Source organism: Syngnathoides biaculeatus, chromosome 9, assembly GCF_019802595.1.
Source record: "Syngnathoides biaculeatus isolate LvHL_M chromosome 9, ASM1980259v1, whole genome shotgun sequence".
Taxonomy (NCBI): Eukaryota; Metazoa; Chordata; class Actinopteri; order Syngnathiformes; family Syngnathidae; genus Syngnathoides; species Syngnathoides biaculeatus.
The window spans coordinates 17,823,673-17,845,929 of NC_084648.1; the positions used below are offsets into that span (position 1 = coordinate 17,823,673).

A 22,257-nucleotide genomic window follows, 5' to 3' on the forward strand; every position below is an offset into this window, starting at 1 on the left:
ATACAAAAACAACAACCAAATTCCTGTTTGTTTACATATCTGAGTCGAGGCAGTTTGTGGACATGCGGCGAACGTTTTTGGCTGGCGTCGCTCAACTGGCGGCGTGATCGCGGGTGTGATGAGCTTAACCTCAACCTCCGGCTCCGCGGCTTGAACGCGCCTCTAATTAGCGAGGATGCAAAGTCGCTCCGAGGCTGAGGTCAATCCACAGAGGGCTGGGAAAGACGCTCATTAGCCGGCATTTTTCCCGGGAAAAACACGCTCACCGAGGACTCGCGGCAATAGGAACAAGCCGATAAACATATCAGTTTCCCGTACAATATATCACTTGGGATGGAAAATTGGTCCAGGTTTTCATTTTTGCTGTCTTTTCGATTAGTTTTAGAGCGCGTTGTGGGACACGTTGAAAACCAAGTTCATTCAATTAGAAGCGCACTGAAGCAATCAGAGCTGGCGGCACGTTTATGAGTGAAAAACGGGACGAACACGGACAGGTGTTTGGTTGGGGACATCCATCCATCCATCCAATTTCTTGTCGCTTATCCTCACGAGGATCACGGGGAGTGCTGGAGCCTATCCCAGCTGTCAACGGGCAGTAGGTGGGGTCCACCCTGAACCGGTTGCCAGCCAATCGCAGGGCACATGGAGACAAACAGCTGCACTCACAATCACACCTAGGGGCAATTTAGAGGGTCCAATTAATGCTGGATGTTTTTGGGATGTGGGAGGAAACCGGCGAGCCTGGAGAAAACCCACGCAGGCACGGGGAGAACATGCAGACTTCACACATTTGGGGCAAGGATCAAACCTGGGTACTCAGAACTGTGAGGCCAACACTTTACCGGCTGATCCATGTGCCGCCCTGGTTGGGGACATAAAATATATGATTCTTTTGAAAGAAAAAATCTATTTTGTGCATTGTGCGTGTGTACGACGGACGACAGCAGTGATTTAAAACCGTTGTGATAAGATTAAAGGCGTCATGATCAGATATAAAGTGGTCACGATAAGGTCCAAAGTGAACATGATGAGATTTAAAGTTCTTCACCAAAGCAAAACCAAGATGTTCTTTTGAAATTAACAGTGAAGAAAAAAAGTATTTGAACACCCTGCTATATTGCAAGTTCTCCCACTTAGAAACGGAATCTAGAGAAGATCTGTGTGGAGGAGTGGGCCAAAATCCCTCCTGCAGTGTGTGCAAACCTGGTGAACAACTACAGGAAACGTTTGACCCAAACAAAGGCTACTATACCAAATATTAACTTTGGTTTTCTCAGGTGTTGAAATACTTATTTGCAGCTGTATCACACAAATAAATTGTTAAAAATCATACATTGTGATTTCTGGATTTTTCTTTTTAAATGATCTCTCCCACAGTGGACAAGCACCTACAATGAATATTTCAGACCCCTTCATGATTTCCAAGTGGGAGAACTGTTCAAATACTTATTTTCTTCACTGTATATGTATTTGTTTTACTCCCATAATGTCTCAAGAATTGAACCCAACTCCTGCTCGGTGGAAATAAGGTGCACTGTAATTACATGGTAACAAGTGCGATAGACTGTCTTCGCTGTCTGAAATGTTATTTTTGGCATGCGTAAAGGTGTATTAAGCGTTCTAACCAGACGAGACATTACGTCAAAAAAGCATATTAAATACATCCAATTATGAGTTTATTGGGAAGCCTGGTGGAGAGCCGCTTATTCACCCCCCCTGCAGCATAATGACGCAATCAGTTCCGTATCTAATCAACCCAATCCAATGTTTATCAAAAACATAACATTAAAACAATGGACAGTCAACTCAACTTCTTTAGTTTTTGTCGTATACTGAAGACAAAAGTTCCGAATTGCATTTATTACATGATATTTCCATTTAGCACCTTTTGTTTCCAATATTTTTTACTGACTCACTGGCAGTTTGACATGATACGGGTGGAGCTGGATACGCCGCGGTCGTGCGATTGGTGGACAGGGAAAAGTCACAATGGAAAAACTGAGCGCCCAAAAGTCAGCAGCGTTGCCCTGCAAGCCAGCGCGTACAGAAGTTCTTCTTTACAAGTAGCAACACGTCTCCCAGGCTGCGCGCGTCACCCTCGCCGAGGATGTGCTGGCGTGAAACGGTGCTGCAACAAAGACCCGTCTGCGGGTAGCAGTCTGATCCCTCCGCAGGGATTACCTGCAGACAGGTGATAACCAGCTGCGGTTTTACAGAGGGAACGCCGACGTCTTTGGATGTTCGATTCTTTTCAACGACGTGTCACAGATGATCTCTAAAACGTCCAAACATTAAGACTGTTGTTGTTTCGGGGCCTGTGCGGATTGAGGCTGTCTTGTTCGAGTCCAAAAAAAGTGACTGAATGAAGGTTTTGTGGTTGCGTGCCGCGGTACTAACTATTGTGTGGTGTTTATTTTAGCGCTAATGCTGCTTATGGAAACATTAAGGAGGACTTACGGAAAATATAGATAAATATAGCTTGTGGGATCTCTTTGTTTCGGCACTTGTTTGGTTCTTTCAAATACGCAATGTGTAATTTTCTTTATTGTACTGTAATTTCTCGAAAATATTCCGCAATTGTATACAAAAAATATTTTCAAAAAGTCAAGAGTGGATTATATTTACGTGAAAAAGAAAAAATACAATCACATTGTATAGTCACATACAGGTACACAGAGTGGTTAAAAAAAAGGTATGCATATAAATTTCGATATTATATTCGATGTCGTATGTTACACAATTATATATATCACGGTAATGTGCGCCACCAACCTGAACTCTGACCTCCGCGGGTGGGTGGGGTGGGAGCTCTGCATTTTAACGATCGTTAGCGTATCATATTTGTTGCTACTGCACCAAAAATCAGACCTTTTTTTTTTTTAGGTCAACTTTGGGGGTGTGCATTATACTCGAGAATTTACGGTATCTTTATTTTGAGAGTAAACTTTAACTCTAACATTGAACAGCTGGAAGACTTTTTTATTTTTTAATTCATGATTTATCAAAGTGCTGCTTACTGTGACGTGATCGGAGTTGATTTCACTGCCACTGTACAGTGCTCATAACTTACATTTGCACTCACAAGTCAAAGGAAAAAAATGTAAGAACACATGTTGGGTCATTTGTATCTCAAGGCACCACTGTAAAAAAAAAAAATTACTAATTTTATGGCTGGCACTCAGTAACATGAGAAATTCATTTAATATTTGAGGAGGCATGTTTTTTATATGATGTTTTGACCAAGTAGGACCTTTTGATTTCTTCATCAAGTGATACGAGTTTGTTTATCAACTGGCGCAACAGCATCAAGATTCGGATTGTAGTTGAATGAAGGCATTGCTCATAATGTAACTCAAAATTCCCGTAAAGCTGCATGCCCTGTGATTGGCTGGCAACCAGGACCTCAGGCCTCTCGCCTAAAATCCGCTGGGATGGATTCCAGCTCACATGAAAACATAAAGTGGACAGACAAGCCCTGTAGAAAATGGATAGATTGAATAGCAATAGTAATACATTATTAGCATTCAAAGAGCTAAAAAGTAACATGAACCTATTTGTCTGAAATAAATCGGGAAAAATATTACAACTTAATTTAAAAAAATAAATGAAATTTTAACTTGTGTTGTGTGGTGTTGCATTTTATTTTCTTTGTTTTTCCTGTTTCTGATTTATATGTGTGGGAAATAAATTGTAAAAATAAAGCACCCATCCATCTATTTTCTTTGGCGCTTATCCTCACGAGGGTCATGGGAGTGCTGGAGCCTATCCCAGCTGTCATCGGGTAGGAGGCGGGGTACAGGGCACATGGAGACAGACAGAGAAATTCTAACTTGCAGCATTAAACGTCAACAACAAGTAAATACTACCAATACTGCAATGCATGACACCGTACGTAAAATTGAAAAATAGATTTGATGACAATAAATTTGGAATATTAACTGTTGCTACCTTTGTTAGTTATCAAAAAAAGAAGTAGAATTTCCATCCATCCATCCATCCATTTTCTTTTGCCGCCTATCCTCACGAGGGTCACGGGGAGTTCTGCAGCCTATCCCAGCTATCAACGGGCAGTAGGTGGGGTACACCCTGAACTGGTTGCCAGCCAATCGCAGGGCACATAAATACAAACAGTCGCACTCACAATCACACCAAGGGGCAATTTACAGTTTTTGGGATGTGGGAGGAAACCGGAGTGCTCGGAGGAAACCCACGCAGGCACGGGGAGAAGATGCAAACTCCTTACAGGGGGGACCAGGATTTGAACCCCGTTCTTCAGAACAGCTGCCCCACTGTACTTGAAATTAAAAAAAAAAAAAATGAAAAAAAAATTACTTTGGTGTCTTGGATTACGCGGTCGTTTATTTTTGCGGGAGATAAAACTACTGGGTGTGTGTCGTGTCCACGAATGCCAGCCGGTAACTGCCTTGTGCTCTGCGCAGCCTGCAACTGCAACCTGCACGCCCGCCGCTGCCGCTTCAACATGGAGCTCTACAAGCTGTCGGGGAGGAAGAGCGGAGGCGTGTGCCTCAACTGCCGCCACAACACGGCCGGACGCCATTGCCACTACTGCAAGGAAGGCTACTACCGGGACCTGTCCAAACCCATCTCGCACAGGAAAGCCTGCAAGGGTACGCCGTTCCACTTGATCGCAGAACACATCTGCGCTTTGTGTGTGTGCGTGGACCTCATTTCTGCAGGGTGTCGACATTCCTTCCACACTCTACAGCGGTCATTCCCAAGCGTTATTGAGCTAAGGCAGAACAAAAAAAGATACATCCATCCATCCATTTTCTGAGACGCTTATCCTCACGAGGGTCGCGGGAGTGCTGGAGCCAAATAACATTACCATACTCACAGGCACATATTCTTTATCCTCCGAGAAAAACGACAAATAATACTGCCAAACTAAAATCCGGTTTACAGCGTCCAGGAAAAGCGTTTTGTCTGTATACTCCCGCGAGGTGGGCAAGAATGAAGTGCACAATAAAAAAAAAAAAAGAAAGTGACAAAGCCCATTTGATTATTTTTAATTGTATTTAATGATCTTATTAGAGTATGTTTTTTATAAAGTATAATTATTGACTGGGATTTAAAAAAAAACAATCATCACAAAGGTTGTTTTTTGGCAAATGGCCTGATAGAAAATCAAAGTTCCTTCAGACTCTGATGATGATCAATAAAAGATATTTTTTGCCGGACCCGGCAGGGGTCCACGGCCCGACGTTTGGGGACTGCTCTTTTTTTGCGTTTTAGATTAATGACAGGAAACGGGGGAGGAAGCGCGGCATCTCAACATTCCTGAGCTTCGTCTCGCCCCCATCTTCCTCTGTCAGCGGAGATGAGTTGGAGGTCTGCGGGGACGGCGGAGGGAGGGCGGTGGAGTGGGTGTTGCCTCTTTTTGACACGGAGTTATTTGGCTTAATTCAGGGTGGGGGTGGGGGGCGGCGAGGGGATGACAGGACAAGCAAAGCAAACAGAGGCGAGGTGTGAAATGATGGGGGCGAGGGTGAAAGATGGCAAGGAATGGAGGTCGGTGGAGGCGGCGCAAACACGCCCCTGCGCAGGTGCGCTCGCCGCCCGAACGCCATCAACCGCCAGCCGGGCTAAAAGGGGGGGGCGCGCGGGGGGGGGGGGGGTCAAAGTGAGCAGGGGTCGCGTTTTATGACCTTTCAGGTGAAAATAACAGAAGCATAATCCGCGTGCAAATAAACCTAACGCTAAAATAAACGCTCAGAAAACAGATGGCTAGACAGACAGACAGACAGACAGACAGACAGACAGACAGACAGACAGACAGACAGACAGACAGACAGACAGACAGACAGACAGACAGACAGATAGATAGATAGATAGATAGATAGATAGATAGATAGATAGATAGATAGATAGATAGATAGATAGATAGATAGATAGATAGATAGATAGATAGATAGATAGATAGATAGATAGATAGATAGATAGATATAGATAGATAGATAGACGGCTAACCCGAACTCTCAGCAGTTTCCACTCTTTGTATTCTCTACCAGCAGAGATTTTTTTTTTCTCTGTTTCTGTTTCTCCCTTTAGCAGCCAGGGCAACCCGCTTTTACCCACTTTCAGGAAAATAAAATATAGGCGGCGTCTCCAAAAAAAAAAAAAGAAAAAACATCATTTTCAGCCACATCACCCAGGTGACTCCTCCCGCCTCTGCAACCAATCAAGAGCGTGAACACCTTCCATTCTAATGTCGGCCGGGAATGCAGACACTCATCACGCCGCGGGTCATTAACGCCTGCGCGGCAAAGCGTTGAAGGGTGACGTCAGCACCGACGGCAGCGAAAAGCGCGAGCGATGTCACGGCTGGTCCATCAGTATCAAATCACGGGTCCCCACGGTAATGACAGAGTTGGTACTCACATTTAATTTAGGCTTTAATTTTCAAGTGAAATTATGACAAATTGTTGCTTTAATGCCCCCACAAATAATGGAGACCTCCATGTTGGTTTCCAGAAAGCAAATATATATATTCCTTCCTACAATAACAGAGGATTCTCATTTTCACAACTGGGTTGAGCTGGTTGAAAACCTGCGCATGCCACATTTGGACCAGCAAACGACAAACACTCTTTTGTTTGTTATGGTTCCGGATCTGAAATGCCGATAAACAACAAAGATAGCAAACGCGAGGTTTTATCGCTACCATAAAACATCTAAACCACGTCCAGAGCCGCGTGAGCTCACGTATAAACTCGTGAGTAATGCGACTCTGCACGAGTGACTCGCGAAAAGGGAGTGTCAGAAAGCTGTAAAAAACTGAAGCTGCTCACGTAGCTCAGCACACATGGATGGATCTCTTCATGTGTCATCTATGAGTGGATTACATAGATCGCAAAGAGTGATACACTTTAAATAGTCTGAAGGAATATTATACATTTGTTTTTTTTAACTCTTAAAGGAACAAGAATTTTAGAAGCCATAACTATAATTTAAAAAAAGATCAATAAAATGGGTCTAATATGTTATCCTGACTGCTAATTTAATAGTATATAAGGATTTCCGTTTTTTTTGGCTCCAAAGTAAAAAAAAATTGATTAAATGTAGTTTTTGATAATGGAATTGATTAAAACTCTTATTACTATCTATTTAAAGACCGATCGATACTGGAAGTAGATGGACGGAGGGACAGAGAGATGAACTGACAGATTGATTCCAAATTATCTGCAAACAAATCAACCATGATTCAGATTCATTCCAGAATCTCAATGAAAAAAAAGAATACTGAATCAGAATCTTCACATTCTTATCAAAATGTTTCAAAGAACGTTTTGTTTAGCGATAGATACTGTATACAATAAATACATCATCTAGCAATAGATGGATGGATACTATACTATGTATTCTACGGACTCCGACAAAGTAGTCATCTTATTTTGCTTCACCGAGTGTGTGAAATGATCCAGACCAGTTCCGACCTCCCACCTGTGCAGCCAAGCAGAATCACAAACTAACATTTTCCAAGCTACTCTGACATATTCGATTACCTCAACGCGGGCTTAAAATGGGCAGATGTGTGCTAATTAGCCTGAGACGAAAACTGATCAGAACCACCGACTGCCCATTTGTCGGCCAACTCACACAACCGAATCAGGGATGGGGAGTGTGTCTCTCTTGCACGCACTCACTCACACACACCCCCACAGTTGATATCAGCCCAAACAGCAGTGCAACACCTTTTATGGGTTGTCTCGATGTCAGCATAGCTGAGTGCGGCTCGCGCAGCGGCAAGTAAAGTGCGTCCGCTCCCCCGGGCGGTGACAGCAAATGAGAGCTTTGCTTATTCATGAAGTCATCGGAGCATCACTCATTCCCCATCGGATGTCGCCACGAGACGACCTGTGCAACTTTTTCCACATTCGCTGACCGAGAGCGTGAACAAATCTGCACGTATCACTTTGTATCTGTTTGAAAACGGGAAGTTGAACACTGTCCATTCCAGGAGAGCATTGTGGAAAACCTGCAATGGGACTAGAGATCAGTCTCAGTGCCTGATATTGTGTCTCACGCTGAGTACGCGGCCAAACGTGTCAACCAACGATGCAACATACTCAAAACCATCTCCGGCTCAAAATGGGGCCCGAGTGTCGAGACGTTCATCGTGACGTACAAAGCCATCGGAGGTCCCGTCCTCAACTACCGCACTCCAGTGTGGTCTCAAGTCATAGCACTGGAAGAAGCTCTGGAGTCAACAGAACGCCGCCCTCAGAGTCACCAACGGCTGGCTGTTCATGGCTAACAAGGACCACCTCCATCATGACACCAAAATCCTACCGGCGAAGGCACACAACGAACTACTCGCCCGGCAGTATCTGCTACGCCGCCAGATACCCGTGCACCCGTGCCATCAAGTGTCAAACAAACCGCCTCAACCGCGCTGACTTCGCCATGACATCCGCAAATACAGTCAAGACTTTGACGAAGACATCCCCACCTACGCGGTGTTCAACAAACAAGCTAACTGAGACGGACTACGTAGGCTCCGTCGAATGGCGGTTGAAGACGCCATTGCCCGCTACAAACCGGTAGTCATCCTTGGTGGCTACCCTACCCCCGACGTGGACAAAACCGAAATCGATCTTCCGCGGGACTACGAGATCCAAACTATCGCAACTCCGCTCCGGACTAAGCCGCATGCTCAATGACGATACGGCTCGTGTCGACAATACTATCGTCAACCTCTGCCTAAAATGCGGACAGGGCCCTCACGACATGTAGCACATCTTCAAATGCGCAGCGGTTCCCACTACGCTGACCGTAATTGACTTGTGGAAACGCCGGAAGGAAGTGCCTGCCTTCCTGGAACTAGAAGTCGACTGAACAATGCGATGGCCTGGCTACAACAACAATATAGAAAGGAATAATGTGGAGATTTCTAAAGACAAACAAAATTACACGCAGCAGAGATAAAACCAGCAGAGTGTGTAGACTGCTGATCCCCTAAATTTGTCTTTAGATGTCATTTCTGGAGTTACTTTCGGAAGGTTCTCCGATCAAGACTCGTCTGTCATTTAAGCCATCTTGTAGTCCACTTTTGATTACTTTGCCCCCGCCAGGAGAGTCAGACGGGCCAGAGTCTTGGCCTCGTATCGGGCTAATCCATCTGGAGTGGCCATGAAGCGGAGCGCACGGCCACTTAAGCGCTAAGTGGACACGCACTTAAAGCGGAAAGGCTCGCTCGACATCTCCGAAGCATGTCGGTCATTTGTCCAAGAGGTGTCTGCCAAAGAGTCTTTCAATTTGTCACGGGAGTGGAATGAAAATCCATCGGGCCAAAGTGGACTTTAGGCTCACCCTAGCCAAGGTTTTTTAAGCGAGAAACCTCACTAAACATAAATCCCCAAAAAATAACACACTTGGCCCTACAGTGCCTCGTATTCGACTGACGTTTGTCTGAATTTACGGGCCTGAAGACAAGCCGGACGAGCCTCAACGCTGCTCGCTAGACCTCGTGCGCGTCAGCTATTCCTGTTCTCAGCCCAGATAGACACAATCCAGCAACGATAGCGGTGACGGATTGGCCTGATAAAACCGCTAATAAGTTCAAAGCGGACTTAAGCGGCTAAGAAGTGTGAACAGCACAAGTAGCCACACGGGGCTTGAGATAAGAGCGCTAACGGGAGCTAAATCACAGGAAACAGACATGAGAGATAAAAGTGAGGGAGTGCGGTGGTGTTGTTAAGGGTCCCGCAAAATGAGGAACGCATCTTCTAGCCTGAAAATCAGCAAGTTCTTGTTGTTTGTCAATGTCAGAACGTGGTTCAGTAACGTAGCTTAATAGCGGAAAGTGCGCCAAAGTACATATTCAGAGACGCTTCACAAATCCATCTTCAGAAAGAAACACATTAAAGAACAGGCTTTTCAAAAGATATGTTTTTAGAATTGAGCTTTTCCCCGTGACACACAGAAAACACGTTTAAGGCGGTAAATTGAAAAAAATGACAGGTTAATGGATGTGTCAGTGGGGCTTTGATGACGATCAGCGCTAGCGTGGATTTTACAAGCAAAAAGAAAGAGCGAACGACAAAGCAACAGTTGACGAAGAAGCGTCTCGTTTGCGGATCCCACTTCCAAGCACGGCCACAAATCACACGCAAACCACAAATCAAGTCCAAGTGTTGGACTCCGTGCACAACATTTGGAAAATGATGACGTTCCCCGAGGGCGTGCGCTTCCAAAGTCGGGCCGCCGGTCAGCGAGGACACGTGACTGACGTTCAGAGCGCCGCCTTCATCAACAACAAGCAATCAGGTTCGTCCTTGGCGATTGGAGCCTTTGGGGAGAAGACCGCACGCATTCAAACGCACGTTCTGCCATATCCTGGCGGCTTTTCACAACGTTACAACACTATCCTTAAGGCCTTGTACTACAACTTTTCGTAGTAAAATTTGAATGTATTCATCCACTATGTAAAAACATTGAAAAAAAACCCAACATATTTTTATGACTATATTGTACAGAACCACCTTTTTTAATCTACTTCAATAAATTAGAATAAAAACTTTTTGAACACTAAACTACATTTTCCCCGTTATTACTTATTCATGGAGGATTTTTTTTTTTTTTTAATCGCACTGAAAATTGTTCTTTTTCCACTCAAAAAAAATTGGGGGGGTGGGGGCATTTACTTTTTGATAATGGAAAAATTCATTTGTTTTTTAATAATCAGTCAATGATTGGTCACAGCAGTGGATAATGGGTCGACGATTGGTCACAGCAGTCGATAATCGGTCGACGATTGGTCCCAGCAGTCGATAATCGGTCGACGATTGGTCACAGCAGTCAATAATCGGTCAACGATTGATCCCAGCAGTCAATAATCGGTCGACAATTGATCACAGCAGTCGATAATCGGTCGACGATTGGTCACAGAAATCAATAATCGGCCAACGATTGGTCACAGCAATCACCTCATGAGTTCATTTGTTGGACAAAATGGCTCGGGTTTTGCCGCCCGCTAACGGAGTGCACTTTTCTGCGGCGTGCACACCTCCACCCTTCCCCCGTCTCCCGCCACACTCACCGCCCGAGTGCACTTTCTTATCGCAGTGCGTGATCTGCCACCCGTGTGTTTGTGTGCGTGTGCCACGACTGACTGTGCCTCTCCTGTTCTCCCTCACAGCATGCGATTGCCATCCCGTGGGCGCCGCCGGCAAAACCTGTAACCAAACCACAGGCCAATGTCCCTGTAAAGACGGCGTGACCGGTATCACGTGCAACCGCTGCGCTAAAGGCTACCAGCAGAGCCGCTCGCCCGTTGCCCCCTGCATAAGTACGTGCAACCGCCGCATTTGTTTTTGTTCCACCAGTGGTGACCTTTTGACGGGATGGTGCGAGCTCACGAAATCGGATGCGCACCTCGATGCGCGCAATGATAACATTTACGCGTTGTAAATCTTACAAGGAGCCTTCGTTCCACGATAAAATGACCAGAAAAAAAGTCAGACAGTTACATGAATAAATTCATAAGATAAGGAAAAATAATTGACTAAAAATATATCTTTTAAAAAGGTATTCAATAATCCAATTGATATGGAAGATGGGCTGCATTTTGTTACATTCCAACTTTTGTCTCGAGCTAAAAAAAAAAAAAATTTAAATTAACTATCCTGAGGATTTTTTTTAGTTATTATATATTTTTTTTAATATTTTCATCTTAATTCTCACCAAATTATTAGTTTTCTTCAGACAAAATCTTTTTCTCAGACAAATATGACTTTATTCGCGTAATATTATTTGGTGTAATATTTGTTTACAAATTCTTTATCCTTTTTCCTCAGATATCCCTTTTTCCAATCAAAAATTAATTTATACATTATTGTCATTTGAACAAAAATTACTACAATGGAAAAAATTGCTAGCGTCTTTCAATGTCTCTTGATGTCCCTCATTCTTGTCATTTTTATAAATGATTTTAAGACATAACTGAAATCATAACTTTTGTCTCCAATACTTTTGACTATTTTTAATTTTAGAAAATTCAAAACTTGTGCTCTCTCATGATGCTATAATGAGAATTACTTTTTTTAACCCGGAGAAAAACAAGACTTCAAATTTGAACTAAGATATCACTTCCTACTTTTTATCAAAGGGAAAAAAAAAAAAAAGTTAATTCCTGTAAAATAAACCCATGTGTTTTCCCCAGAAACTTCTAAACTTGTGACTTTTTCCCTCCCAAAAAACTATTTTGGGTAAAAAAAAAATTTTTTAACTGTACATTTGCAACATTATTGTCCTAAAATAATACTTTACGAAAAAATTCCCATCTACATGTGATAAAAATCAAGTTGTTAGCGCCGATGTTGTGTGCGCCCGCGCGCAGCTGCTTTGCAACTCTTTCTCTTCTTACCCGCTTTGATGGCTGCGGTTTCACAGCTCGGCCCTTTCATTCCTCCGCCTATCGTCTCCGGCATCGTGCACGTTTGCAGATAAGGCCGTCTTTCACGCACGCCTTCCCTCGCTGTCAACGTGTAAACGCCGGGCAAGTGGAAGGAATTTCGTAGAAAAACCAGCAGAGGATGTAGCAGGCAAGAAACAGGACCAATGCAGTTGCCAGTCAGCTGGAGAAAAAAAAAAAATAACAAAAATAAAAGACAACGAACAATTATTTACATTATGCTCTGAATAAAAACATCCTACAGCATTATATACATAGTATTTAACCTTATAAATAAGCAGTAAATTTCATCCAAAACACATCAACAGCAAGTCGTCATTTCCTTCCTTACTTTGCTGTGATTGGTTACATGTTGACATCAAATTAAAGAGCTCCACCGTGATTGGCGGAATGTTTTGGAGCAGATTAATTTGCTAAGAACTCGGCCATAAAAACTGAAGAATTGGCAGAGTTGATGATCGTCAACACGTTGGAAAAGTTGAGGAAAGGATGACTGATACCCCAAATAATTTCAGGAAGCAGGAGAATATTTTTTAATATTTAACCAAGCATAACAACACCGATGGATCATTTAGCACACATTTTTTTTTTAGAGCTGTTGTTACTTTTTACCTCCTAAGAAATGCAAAGGGCAACCAGTCCCGCACACACTTCTGAAATTAATTTGCTCAAATGACTTTTTATGACGTTAACTTTTTTTCCCACCCGAAGAAACGCACTGATTCATAATTCCTCAAAATAATTGTCAGCAGTGATCTCACAAGGTGGGAAACGTCAATATCACGATGCAACAAAAAGATAGTAAGTAATTAGCATAAGGCCATCAATAAATTACTATTTGTTCATATTACTCTTATTGTTATTCAACTTTTTGAGTTGAGCTATTCTGATACACCACAGGTGTCAAACTCAAGGCCCGGGGGCCAGATCTGGCCCGCCACGTGATTTTATGTGTCCAGTGAAGCCAAATCTCGAGTGTCAATTTCCATCAGTCTAGTAAAAAAAAAAAATAACTGCACTAAAATTTCAAATTGTCATATATCATAAATGATAAAGTTATATTACAAGCATTTTTGTGTTACCAAACGTGGATAGTTGAAAAACACATTACCCTTGATTTCTGATTCCAAAAGTGGTTCCTAAATTGATGATGTAAACATGATGAGATGACGAAAAATGTTTTGTTTCACAGTCATAACGGTTCTCTGAGGGGAAACCGGAACAACAATGTGGCCCGCCTGAAAAATTTTTAACACCCATGTTATACACGGTACGGTGGATCGAAACGGACCACGAGTAGTGAAAATCTGTGGATAATCGATGACCATTATAATTAATATAATAATTAATAAAAAAAACACACAAAATAAAAAATAAATTGAACCCAAAAATGACGGTGCTCCACGGTATATGAAAAGACGTGAGAACTATTGGGTTGCATTATTTTCTAGTTTGTTACTGATCTGTGTGTGCGCGTGTGTGTTTGTGTGTGCGCGTACGTGTGGTGCAGAGATTCCGATTACGCCGCCTACGACGCCAGCCAGCAGTACAGAAGAGCCCTCAGGTGAGCAAACATCTTCTGTAAACTATTTACATGCCGCATATTGACAGAAAATATGGATGTGTTTTGTTATGCAATAGTTCTATTGGCCCATGATTTATTAGTACAATTTCTATAGTGCATGATTATTATTGGTAGTATTATTAGGAGTCTCATGTCCCACACAAAACTACGTACAGTACTGTGCTACTTGGTACATCACCAAAACATTTTTTTTCCCTTTTGCAATACATATTGGGTTGTTTTATTTTTTTTTTACTTTTTTAAAATCTTTTTAAAATGAAATGCATTGTATGCACGGTACACCCAGAAAATTAAAATGAATAAATATGTACATATTTGATTAAATTTTCCATTCAAAAGCATGTATATATATTTTTTTAATCCAAAGTTGGGTCTGCTGTTTTTCAATGGACATATACAATAAAATAATAATAATAATAAATTAAAAAATGTATTCATGATTAAAGATTTCAGACATGCTTCCATCAAATTATTTACTTTAATTTTTTTTTATTAACACTATTTTTAACTGTTTGAAAAGATTTCGGATGCTATTTCAAAATCATTTTCATATGACAATTGTGGCATAATGTCGAAACAAAAGGCAACTTTATACAACTTCATGGAGAATATCCAAATTGTAATCTAAAGTTGAGGAGAAATGTTTTTTTGAAAAATGTAACAGCTCCTTGCTTTAGTGCAGTAATGCAACGCACAAACAAAAGTTGGACAAATACGAGCAAGAATGTTGACTGGAGAAAATTGCCACGGCGTGCGCGCAGTCGCGGGAGGCCCGAAGTGTGTTTGCTGGTCCCGAAACTTTCGTTCCGTGGGACGGCTTTGACTGACAGCACAGTCGCTGGCTCGCACCTCCCGCACCTTCCTCCGCTTCTTTTCTTTCGCGCTTTCTTTTTTTCCATCTCCGTCTGTTTCACGCTTTGCCCTTGACGTGGCAGAGTGTGTTTGCACGTGTGTGTGTGTGTGTGTGTGTGTTGTGCCCAGCGGGAACATATCTGGACTTTCTCCGGGGCCCCCTTTGTCACAACGCCGTGCACCTCGGGAATTGTTGGAAAGAATTCTCCCGACGATGTGGTGTGAAAGCCAATGAGTGCCGTTACTCTGTCTAAAATGCTACCCATACATTGCGGCTTTACGTCCATGAAATCTATATTATTATATTATTGGGATATCTCTGACAGGTTCAGAAGTAGACATAACAGAGGTTGAAAGCTGCCTGCCATGAGTAGAAAAAAATGGAAGTAAATATGTGCCGCTCGGGTTTTCATTAAAAATGCCACTGAAAATTTTACGTTGGATTTTTGAATACATATTTTGACTACATTTTAAAATTCACAAGGTTATTTCAAAGTGATCACATTTTCAATAATTGTATTTGAGTTGAACTTTTCAATGTTAACAAATTAGGCATCCATCCATTTTCTTTGCCGCTTATCCTCACCAGGGTGACGGGGAGTGCTGAAGCCTATCCCAGCTGTCAACGGGCAGGAGGCAGGGTACACCCTGAACTGGTTTCCAGCCAATCGCAGGGCACTCGGAGACAAACAGCCGCACTCACAATCACACCTAGGGGCAATTTAGAGTCTCCAATTATTGCATGTTTTCGGGAAGTGGGAGGAAACCGGAGTGCCCGGAGAAAACCCACGCAGGCACGGGGAGAACATACAAACTCCACAAAGGCAACGCCGAGATCCAACCCGGGTCCTCAGAACTGTGAGGCCAACGCTTGACCAGCTGACTCACCGTGCCCCCCCAAATTCAGCATATAAAATCAACCTTTCAAAATTCAAACGCAATATTTTATGTCTCCTGAGATTCGACTGGATAAAATTCGCCGTCTGAAATTCACCGTCTAAATTCAGTGTTAAGAAGGCAGGGTTACTTCAGGTCAGAAACCAACACCCAGCCAATCCAGTTCCGCTTTCTTAGTCACGTGACGTCACATACTAAGCGTCACTGCATTGGCTGATGCGTCGGGTTCAGACATTCTTTGCTAATGTCTGTGAACTAAAGTAACCCTGCCCGTTTGACACTGAATTTAGACGTTGAATTTCAGACGGTGAATTTTACCTAGTTGAATCTCATGGGACTGAAAATATTGCATTTGAATTTTGAAAGGGTGATTTTTAAAATGTTTTTAATATTCCGAATTTTTTAAAATTGAAAAGTTAATCTGTAATACAGCTATTGGAAATGTGATCACTTTGAAATAATGTGGATTTTAAAAATTAGTCAAAATACGTATTCAAAAATATAACGTAAAAATTTCTGTGGCATTTTTAAATCAAATCCTAGTGGTACTTATTTACTTCCATAAGAGACGTCCTCGCACATATATTGTCGGTGAAACGGTCATGAGACTTGTCGCACTCGCTCACTGTTATTTTAATTTTGTAATTTTTCTGCATATTGAATCGGAGATTGGACATTATTTTGGGGTGCGAGCTGTTGTTCATGAGAGTGTGCAGCGATATATGAAAGCAAAATATGGCATAATGATTATTTGAACAAATGGCTGTTTGGAATATTTTCTAAAAAAAAAAAAAAATGTCATTTTTGGAAGTGAGGGCATTTGAATACTAATACTGTTCATATTTATAATATAGTACATTGCTTTCTCCACAGGAGCTAAGCGGTGACTTTCTGCCTCTGACGTCACGCCAAAACATGGGGGTGTCAATTTTGCCGAAGGGGCTTCCAAAAATGATTTACGAATTTCCCCAAAATGTATCGGATTATTCAAAAAAGATTTTCTTGAGCAAAAAATACACAATCTCAACTCGTTTTTGAAATATGGACCATTAAGACCCCACATCTCCTTGAAGGGTGGAAAAAGTTGTGAAATAATTGATCTTAGTCTCATTTTTTTTTTTTTTTTTTGCGCTTTTGAAGAGGGGGGTGCATAGATTTTCTATGTTGTTTGTAATAGATTGCGCTTCTCTGGACGTGCCGATGAGAAGCGTGCGCATCACGTCGGCGAACGGCCAGCAGGAGACTTTTTAACGACGCTGGCGCACGTCGTTAGAGATCACGTAATGACGGCGGGGAAACGCCGGGCCTTCCCTCCTCAATCTTTCCGTTTGAATTTGAGCAGATGGCAAAGCTGACGTGTCAAAACGTGCCAGCGCTGGGGGGGTCCGGCTGACGTATTTACACTTTCAACTCCCCTCGAGAGGGTCGAAATGTTTACTGTATTTGGACTTTTTTTTTTTTCCCCGCACCTCTGACATCATAAACCGGCTGATCATAAACAGGTGTGTCGAATTTTTTTCAAGTCTGGCCATTGTGCAGCAAAACTTCAGAAATTCTAACTTGCTGCGTTAAGCGTCAAGAGAGCTCGTGCAGCTACGTCATCAAATCACGTCACTGGCCGGAAGTGCCGGTCAAACAAAGCATTCTTCAACGCTAAGCCGGTTGGAGACGACGTGAAATTATGTCTTATTGCATGACGCCCAGAGTTTTGTCCGATACCGTTAACCATTAAGACCCATATTTAATGCAGAAGTCGATGTTTACGCCGATAAGAAATTGAACTATTACACCGCTTCCGCTTGTCTTGGACAACTGGATCGTCACATGGATCTGGTGAGGAAGTCGTTGAGATTTACACGGAAGAGTTTGAAAGCGTAGAAAAGTCTGGACGCGTATGAAAACTTTGTTGCTGGATCTGTTCTCAATCAAGAATAAATCCCACATAGTGATGGAGGCACTCAGATTTTTTTTCAATACCAATATTTAAATAAATGACCCCTGTTTTTACACAAACTCACATTCATTATGATTGCAGGAAAAAAAAAAAAGGCTGGCGAGTCGACTCCTCCGTACACGAACTGTGTTGCGGCCACCCGTTAAACTTTGGTAAACTTCTCCGTGGCAGATGTTTTTTCTTTAAATATGCATCATTCTCAAATGAGTCCAATGCGTATTTTAAAAAAAAGAAAATTAACCGCTGGGATAGGCTTCAGCCCCCGTACACGGAAGCGGGTTGCGGCCACACGTTAACCTACGTAAACCTCTCTATTTTCTTTTTTTTTAAATACGCATTGGACTCATTTGAGAACAATGCACATAAGGAAAGATAAAAAAAAAAAGTATGTCAGGGGGAGGTTTACCGAAGATTAATGTGTGGCCGCAACACGCTTCCGTGACGACTCACTGTTTTTTTTTTTAAAAAATACATTGTTCTCAAATGAGCCAACATGGCATTATAAACACTTCTTGGGAATTTGAGATTGAGAAGAATAATTCCGACCTGAAATTAAGTGATAGCTACACAGTTGTGTGTATTTGTTTGGGCACCATCCATCACGTTTAATTGCCGAAATCCAGCGATATTTTCTGATCTTTTCAGCTGGTATTCCATAGAATGACCTCTTTGAATATCTGTCTCGTCTGTTGTAAGAACCAACAGCACAGCAGGTCTCGGGTATTGTGAATATTCTGCTCCGGTTCAATGTCCCCCCCGCCCCCACACTGTCGAGCAGCTCTTTTTGACCGCCAATATGGCGCCGTGGAAATGGTGACGTCACATGCACGAGCTCTATAGACAAGTAAATACTGTTAATACTGCAATGACACCGTACTGAAAGTTACAAATACATATGACGACAATAAAGTTGGAATATTAACTGCTGCTACCCTTGTTAATTTGTAAAAAAAAGGTAAAAAGGTAGAATTTCATTCTATGAAAATAGTTTTCATTTGACCAAAAAAGAAGAAAGTAGAAAGGAAACCGACAGACAGAGAAGTTAACTATTTTGGAAAAAAATGTAGATATTTTGCTGTAAAAAAAAATGTTAATCCAGTGAGAACTTTTTTCAGCAAAATAGGTGGTCACAATCGTTCCCGGGATGCGATCCCAGCGTGGTGTAAACAGCGTAAAGCAGGAGAGCTCGGATCAGGGCAGCACACTGGGCTCCCTAATCTAATGACACGCTTTATTTGCCACACTTTGTTTTCCCCGTTTGAGGAGAAAGGCCTCCTCCTGGGCCCGCGGTCACGCCTCCCCCATTCACATCGCCGAGTCAACTTAACATGCATCTCCCTGCTCAATATGCACATGAGATAGATACACTTGTGTGTACTCTGCCGCCGTTTGCCAAAGCGAGGCCGTGCGGCTCCCCTTAAAGGTGTAAACGATATTTATAAACACCGCGGAAAGCGAAAGTTACAAGTGAAAGCGAAGCTGACGCACGACGACGACGCAGGCGCGTTCCATCAACTGCAACGTAGCTTGAGCGGGTTTCCTGGCCGGTCCACCAATATTACTAAAGTAGGTGATCCAGGCGTTGTCATGGCAACAACAGAGATGCTGTTCTCACTACAAGCCAGTGTGCCATCCCAGTGACAATGAAGCTGTTGTTTTAAAGCACATTTACTGCATTTGGATTCGTCAACTGGCAGCAGGGATTTTTTTTTTTTTTTTTTTTTACATTTCAAATTTAGCAATGGCCGCCCACGCCTAATTTTGAGCCGCCTCAGCGCTAACACCTCTGACGTCATGAAAACTTTTGTCATCTGAACAACATTGCAAATATTATGGTGAGCAGCAAAATTCCAGAAATGCACAACAGCGGGGAAAATAAAGGGAAAGAAAAAAAAATGGAGCACCTTAAGGACTAGAAAATTATAAAAACAGTGATGCCTCAGTTCTCGACCACAATCCGTTCCAGAAAAAGGTTCGAGAAGTGATTTGTTCGAAAACCGAATCGATGTTTCCCATTACAATGAATGGAAAAAGAAATAATGAGTTCCATGCCTCAAAAATTTGGCTTTTTAAAGCATTTTTTGAGCTTTTCCTGACAATAAACTGCATAGTTTAAATACTTTATATAATAAAATAATTTTATAAATATATATTTTTGCTTAAATGTATGCTTTAGTAGTAGAGCACGCTAGACTGGGAGTGCATTGCCATATATGTAGCGACTCAGCCCCCAGCCTTGTAAACTTTTTTTTTTTTTTTTTTTAATGAACAAAAGTGCAGAATAACTAAACATGCAACTTGCCTTCTTTGGAGCCATGATTGGGGGTTAATACGATCGTCCTTGATAAGAAGAAAAACAACAGTCACTACCGGGACATGTCTGCTTACAGAGGCTGCGTTACACAGAATAACAAAAGTGCGCTGGTTGCGCCGCACTCGTTATAGCATTTTCCCCTATTTTTTGGGGGGGCGTTCAAATTGACAATAAAAAAAAAAAACACATCGTGGGTGGGTCAATTGCTTGCCCCACGTGCAACGTTATTTCCGGGTTGTTTCGACGGGCGTTCGAATTGCCAATAACAAAGCGCGTCGTGGGTCAGCTTGTCTGGCCACACGCAATATGTTATTTTCGTGTTTTTTCGGCAGCGTGGGAATTCACAACAAAGCGCGTTGTGGGTCAGCTGATCTCGCCACGCGCAATATGTTATTTCTGGGTTTAGTCGTGGGCGTTCGAGTGCCGATTTTCATTTGAAAACAGGGGCAAAAAAATCTCAACATTTTCGTTAGAAAACCAATTTGTTCGAAAACGGGGACGTTCAAGAACTGAGGCTTTACTGTATAATGAAAGGAATCATTTTATGATCTAGAAAACTGACTTTGCAATGGATCGAGTCACTATAAAAGCAAAATTATCATTCCGGAATGTTCCTTTGCATGCACTGAACACAAAATTAGAAGACGGAGTTTGTTGTTATATGCACTGATCAGACTTTGAGGCAATGATTGAATGAATTGTCCTGCTAAAGTTAGACGGGTTTTAGTCACAAACGCCATACTTGTTTGAATAGAACACGTCATTTCTTGCTCTTCTGAAGCCCCCTCACCTTCATCTGTACACAAATGTTATTAAATTCTGGCAGTTGTGCGCGCGTTTTTCTACACGTTCATTGTGTTGCTGTTGTGAACGGAGTCGGAAGTTAACGGGAAATTCATTTGAATATCATTGAAAATTTGGATCTGACCTTGGAGCCAACTGGACGTTGTTGCAGTATTATGCCGATGGTACGGCACGCTGTCGCTCCGAAAAGCTTCGGGAAAGAAGAAAAGAACCACAAATGAGGATAAGCGGCTCAGAAAATTGATGAATTTATATTCTCCCAATTGAAGGCTGTACTTATATCCTTAAACGTAACTGTTTGTGGTGTAAAGTCCGTGGACGGAATTTGACACAACAAATTAGCCGATGCTAACCGGTTCGCAATCGCGATTAGCATTAGCGCGCTAGGGACTACCATTTGAGATCGAAAAACGCTAACTACCACTCACCTCTCTTACACATTGTCATATGTACATTACACACCTATTTGTATACCAGAAAAATAACTTACGAGTCATTATCTTTTGTTTTTGGCCGTGTTTTTTCATTGTTTCACACTATGTCCGTCTGCAACAAATGTCCGTGCTAGAAACATGAACAGTTGCCACGGGTTCCGGGTGGGGCAAATCTATTTTTCTTTCTTTTTTCAATATTTTTTTTTCCTATTATCGTGTGTATAATGTGCAATAGCGTTTGCTGTGCTTTTCCAGCTTGAGCGGTGACAAGGTTTCTGTTTAAAGTTTTGTTTTTTAAAGCCGTGTTATGTTCAGGAGCAGAGGTCCCGATCGGAATTACCATCTCCTTGCCAGGCGGCGAACAAAGCCTGCGTAGTAACTACATCACTGCATTTTGGTTCAGGGCTTCTCCCACTTCCCCTTGTCTGAAACGCGGCACACAAAGGCAACATTTGTCCTGGCGGGAGATGACCGCTTTGTCCCAAACGGGGGGTCTAGCTGCTCCACACGGACCAGTCGCAATGTTGCAGGGGTCGGAAGTATCATGATGTTTTTCAAGAGAGAAAACAAAGCATCCTTGCCAAAGCTGCAGCTTCTAATCATTTAGATGGTAATCAGGGCCACCTCATTTGGACTCCATTTAACTTGCAATTTACACCATCATCATGATCACAAGTGAGGGCACCGGTCTTGGGTCTTGTGGCAAACTTTGCTTCTTATCTGTCCTCCCATTTTTGTGGAGGTGAAGGCCCAGTGCATTTTTTTTTGTCCTTGTGGTGTTGCCTTGGCAACTGCAATGAAAAAGAGCAACAAAAAAAAAGGGGTGGGGGGGTGGGGGGGCTGAAGGCCGGGAGCAAAGATCTGCTCCGGCAACAATGAAATTTGTTCATATTCAAGCGTGGCGCACTCCTCCTACGAAGAGGCCGTCCCGTTTTCTCGTGCCGCGCTGGGGGCGGACAAAAAAAATGAAAATAAATTTGATGA

General features: G+C 42.5%; 1 protein-coding gene and 1 long non-coding RNA gene across 2 annotated transcripts in view; one reads left to right on the forward strand and one right to left on the reverse strand.

Annotated features, from left to right (window-relative positions):
• Window positions 1–22,257, forward strand: part of ntn1a (netrin 1a) — a 57,550-nt gene that overhangs the window by 26,573 nt on the left and 8,720 nt on the right. Inside the window, exons 2-4 of the mRNA XM_061828855.1 lie at window positions 4,440–4,628; window positions 11,159–11,308; window positions 13,944–13,997. Of these exons, the coding sequence (XP_061684839.1) occupies window positions 4,440–4,628; window positions 11,159–11,308; window positions 13,944–13,997 (393 nt within the window). The remainder of the gene's footprint in view (window positions 1–4,439; window positions 4,629–11,158; window positions 11,309–13,943; window positions 13,998–22,257) is intronic.
• On the reverse strand, window positions 5,089–21,414 carry LOC133505625 (uncharacterized). Its single transcript, XR_009796303.1, has 5 exons — window positions 21,330–21,414; window positions 20,964–21,029; window positions 12,386–12,596; window positions 11,060–11,195; window positions 5,089–5,603 (listed from the first exon to the last, which is right to left on the reverse strand). It is a non-coding gene; the product is annotated as an uncharacterized LOC133505625 (long non-coding RNA).